We start from the raw sequence: 3,261 nt of genomic DNA on the forward strand, positions 1-3,261 counted from the left end.
TCTCTCTCTCTCTCTCTCTCTCTCTCTCTCCTCCCCTTCCTTCCTTCCTTCCTTCCTTCCTTCCTTCCTTCCTTCCTTCCTTTCTTTTTTCGAGGCAGGGCTGATTGAAGGCATATGCCACCACCCTTGGCATGTGGCTCCCAACTTTTGGTCTTCCTGTGTCAGCCTCCTGAGCACTAAGAAAACAGTCATGCACCACTAGCCCTGTCTATGATGGCTGCATTCTAGAATTGCTTAGAGAGACAATGGATCTTGGATATAACCTGAGAAAAAGGGAGAGAGCCCACAGTTAATATACTAATTACAGTGAAGTCTTATAATAAGGGAGAGAGGGGAGAGAGAGCGAGTGAGCTCTATTTCAAACACATCATTGCTGATTCACGAATAGAGCTCTCTGTCTCTGTCTCTCTGCCTCTCTCTGTCTCTCTTTTGCTCTCTCTCTCTCTCTCACACACACACACATACACACGGAGAATGACAGAAAGATAGACTGGCAGACAGAGATCCCAGAAAGATCTATCTTAATACTCAACAAACCAAGGCCACTTCCTCAAACCCTGAGCCATCATCCCTCTGCAAAAGGCTTAGACAGAAATGGATGGGCAAACATCAGGCCATTGTGGAGCCAGCTGCCCCACATCAGGCATGACTAGGTGCAGCCTCTTCTCATCCCTGCAGCATCATCTACAGTGGGTATCACTTTCCTCATTGTCAATAAGAAAATTCAGTTCTGGAGTGAATTTATCTACTTAGAATCACACTGCCCTAGAGTCAACCGGCTTTATCTGAGGGACATCCAAGTTTCTGTTACCAAAATCCCTTTCCTCACTCCATGCCTTGACCTACCCAAATAACCAGTTCTACCAAACACATATTTACATACTGATCAATTCTTGCTCCATCAACTGAAGACATGCTTGATGCACAGAGAGGTTGATTAGCATGCCCAGTGTCACACAGTTGGGGGATTTGAACACAAGCCAATGTGCTCTGGGGAGGATTCCACACACTGTTAATTGCTGAGTTAATGGCTGGAGAACAAATTCCTCAGTCAGTGAAGATAAAGAAGCCAGACACTCTGGAATGGGGCTGGGGATAGGAAGAGTGTTCCCTGCTTATTCTTGATTTTATCTCTTGGCCGAGGTCTCCAGTCATCCTCTATGTCTCCTGGAGCCATCGCTGGCATCGTTATCGGGACCCTGGTTGCCATTGCATTGGTGATAGGTCTGGGCTACTTCCTCTACAGCACAAAGGACAGATGGTAATGAGTGAGGGATCTGGAAAGACTTTCAGGGGCAAGGAGGCATGGCGTTGAACTCTATCTGTGCACCCTGGGAATTCAGGATATTTTGGGTCATTGCCCAAGAGCAGACAAGATGGGGGTAAGGAACATGACAGCGTCTATGGAAATTGGCCAGAACCCGACCCATGAGATTATGAGGGATATGTGTTTCAGGACCCGCAGGAGATCAGCCAGTGATACAACGAGCTCTAATACCATACCACCCACCTCTGTGATGCAGAGAACCCCGGAGTCCAGACACAGTAAGTGACTCCACAGTCTGTGTTCTTGCAGTGGTGAGGGGTGAGTGGGAGCTGCTATGGGAAGCCTAGGACTCTCCTTCTGGTTTAGGCCCAGGTCACTGGCAGGTTCCAGGGAAGCTTTGTCCGCCCTGAGATGCACCACTGTTCCCATTAACCTTGTGCTCTCTCTCTCTCTCTCTCCCTCTCTCTCCCTCTCCCTCTCCCTCTCCCTCCCTCCCTCCCTCCCTTCTCTTTTCCTTCCCATTCCCTCTCCTTTTCTTTCTCTTCTCTCTCCCCTCCCTCCCATACCCAGCCTGGTGAACTCTAGACATGCTCTGAGCCTGTTCTTTTTTTCAATTGTGTGTGTGTGTGTGTGTGTGTGTGTGTGTGTGTGTGTGTGTGTGCATTTCTTCTCTCCTCCCCCTCTCTTTGAGACAAGATATCACTGTGTACCCTGGCTATCCTGGAAGTTACCATGGTAGATGAAGCTGGCCTTGAACTCACAGAGACCCACTTGCCTCTGTCTCCTGGGTGCTGGGATTACAGGCATTTGACACCCTGGCCAGCTCCATTCTTTCTCCACTTCAACACGGTGCCTTGGTGCCCTCTATTGATGGATATAGTCAATGAAAAACAACTTGGGATGTCTGCTGTCTGTGAATCTAGGATTCTGAAAGGAGGATCCACAGAACTCAGAAGGCTCTTTAGAAATTAGTGTCTAGACGAGACTCAACTCTTTTCCCTTTCCTTCCTTCCTTCCTTCCTTCCTTCCTTCCTTCCTTCCTTCCTTCCTTCCTTCCTTCCTTCCTTCCTTCCCCTCTCTCTCTCTCTTCTCTCTCTCTCTCTCTCTTTCTTAGATATTTTCTTCATTTACATTTCAAATGCCTTTCCTAGTTTCCTCTCTGAAAATTCCCTATCCCCTCACTGCCCACCCCCCCCACTCCCCAACCTACCTATTCCCGCTTCCTGGCCCTGGCATTCCCCTATACTGAGGCATAGAATCTTCAAAAGACCAAGGGCCTCTCCTCCCATTGATAGGCCATCCTCTGTTACATATGCGGCTAGAAACATGAGTTCCACTATGTGTTTTCTTTGATTGGTGGTTTAGTCCCAGGGAGCTCTGGGGGTACTGGTTAGTTCATTTTGTTGTTCCTCCTATAGGGCTGCAGACCCCTTCAGCTCCTTGGGTCCTTTCTCTAGCTCCTTTATTGGGGACTCTGTGCTCTATCCAATAGATGACTGTGAGCATCCACTTCTGTATTTGCCAAGCACTGGCATAGCCTTACAGGAGACAGCTATATCAGGGTCCTGTCAGCAAAATCTTGTTGGCATCTGCAATACTGTCTGGGTTTGGTGGTTGTTTATGGGATGGGTCCCCAGGTGGGGCAGTCTCTGGATGGTCCTTCCTTCTGTCTCAGCTCTAAACTTTGTCTCTGTAAATCCTTTCATGGATATTTTGTTCCCCATTCAAAGAAGGAATGAAGTATCCACACTTTGTTCTTCCTTCTTCTTGAGCTTCATGTGTTTTGCAAATTGTATCTTGGGTATTCTGAGTTTCTGGGCTAATATCACCTATCAGTGAGTGCATATCATGTGTGTTCTTTTGTGATTGGGTTACCTCACTCAGGATGATATCCTCCAGATCCATCCATTTGCCTAAGAATTTCATAAATTCATTGTTTTTAATAGCTGAGTAGTACTCCATTGTGTAAATGTACCACACTTTCTGTGTCCATT

General features: G+C 47.4%; 1 protein-coding gene across 1 annotated transcript in view; it reads left to right on the top strand.

Moving 5' to 3' along the window:
• Ceacam20 (carcinoembryonic antigen related cell adhesion molecule 20) overlaps positions 1-3,261 on the top strand; it is a 25,284-nt gene that overhangs the window by 12,248 nt on the left and 9,775 nt on the right. The window contains exons 7-8 of the mRNA XM_021166149.1: positions 1,144-1,261; positions 1,457-1,545. Coding sequence (XP_021021808.1) covers positions 1,144-1,261; positions 1,457-1,545 — 207 coding nt within the window. The remainder of the gene's footprint in view (positions 1-1,143; positions 1,262-1,456; positions 1,546-3,261) is intronic.

The sequence above is a fragment of the Mus caroli genome, chromosome 7 (genome assembly GCF_900094665.2).
Source record: "Mus caroli chromosome 7, CAROLI_EIJ_v1.1, whole genome shotgun sequence".
NCBI classification, from domain to species: Eukaryota; Metazoa; Chordata; class Mammalia; order Rodentia; family Muridae; genus Mus; species Mus caroli.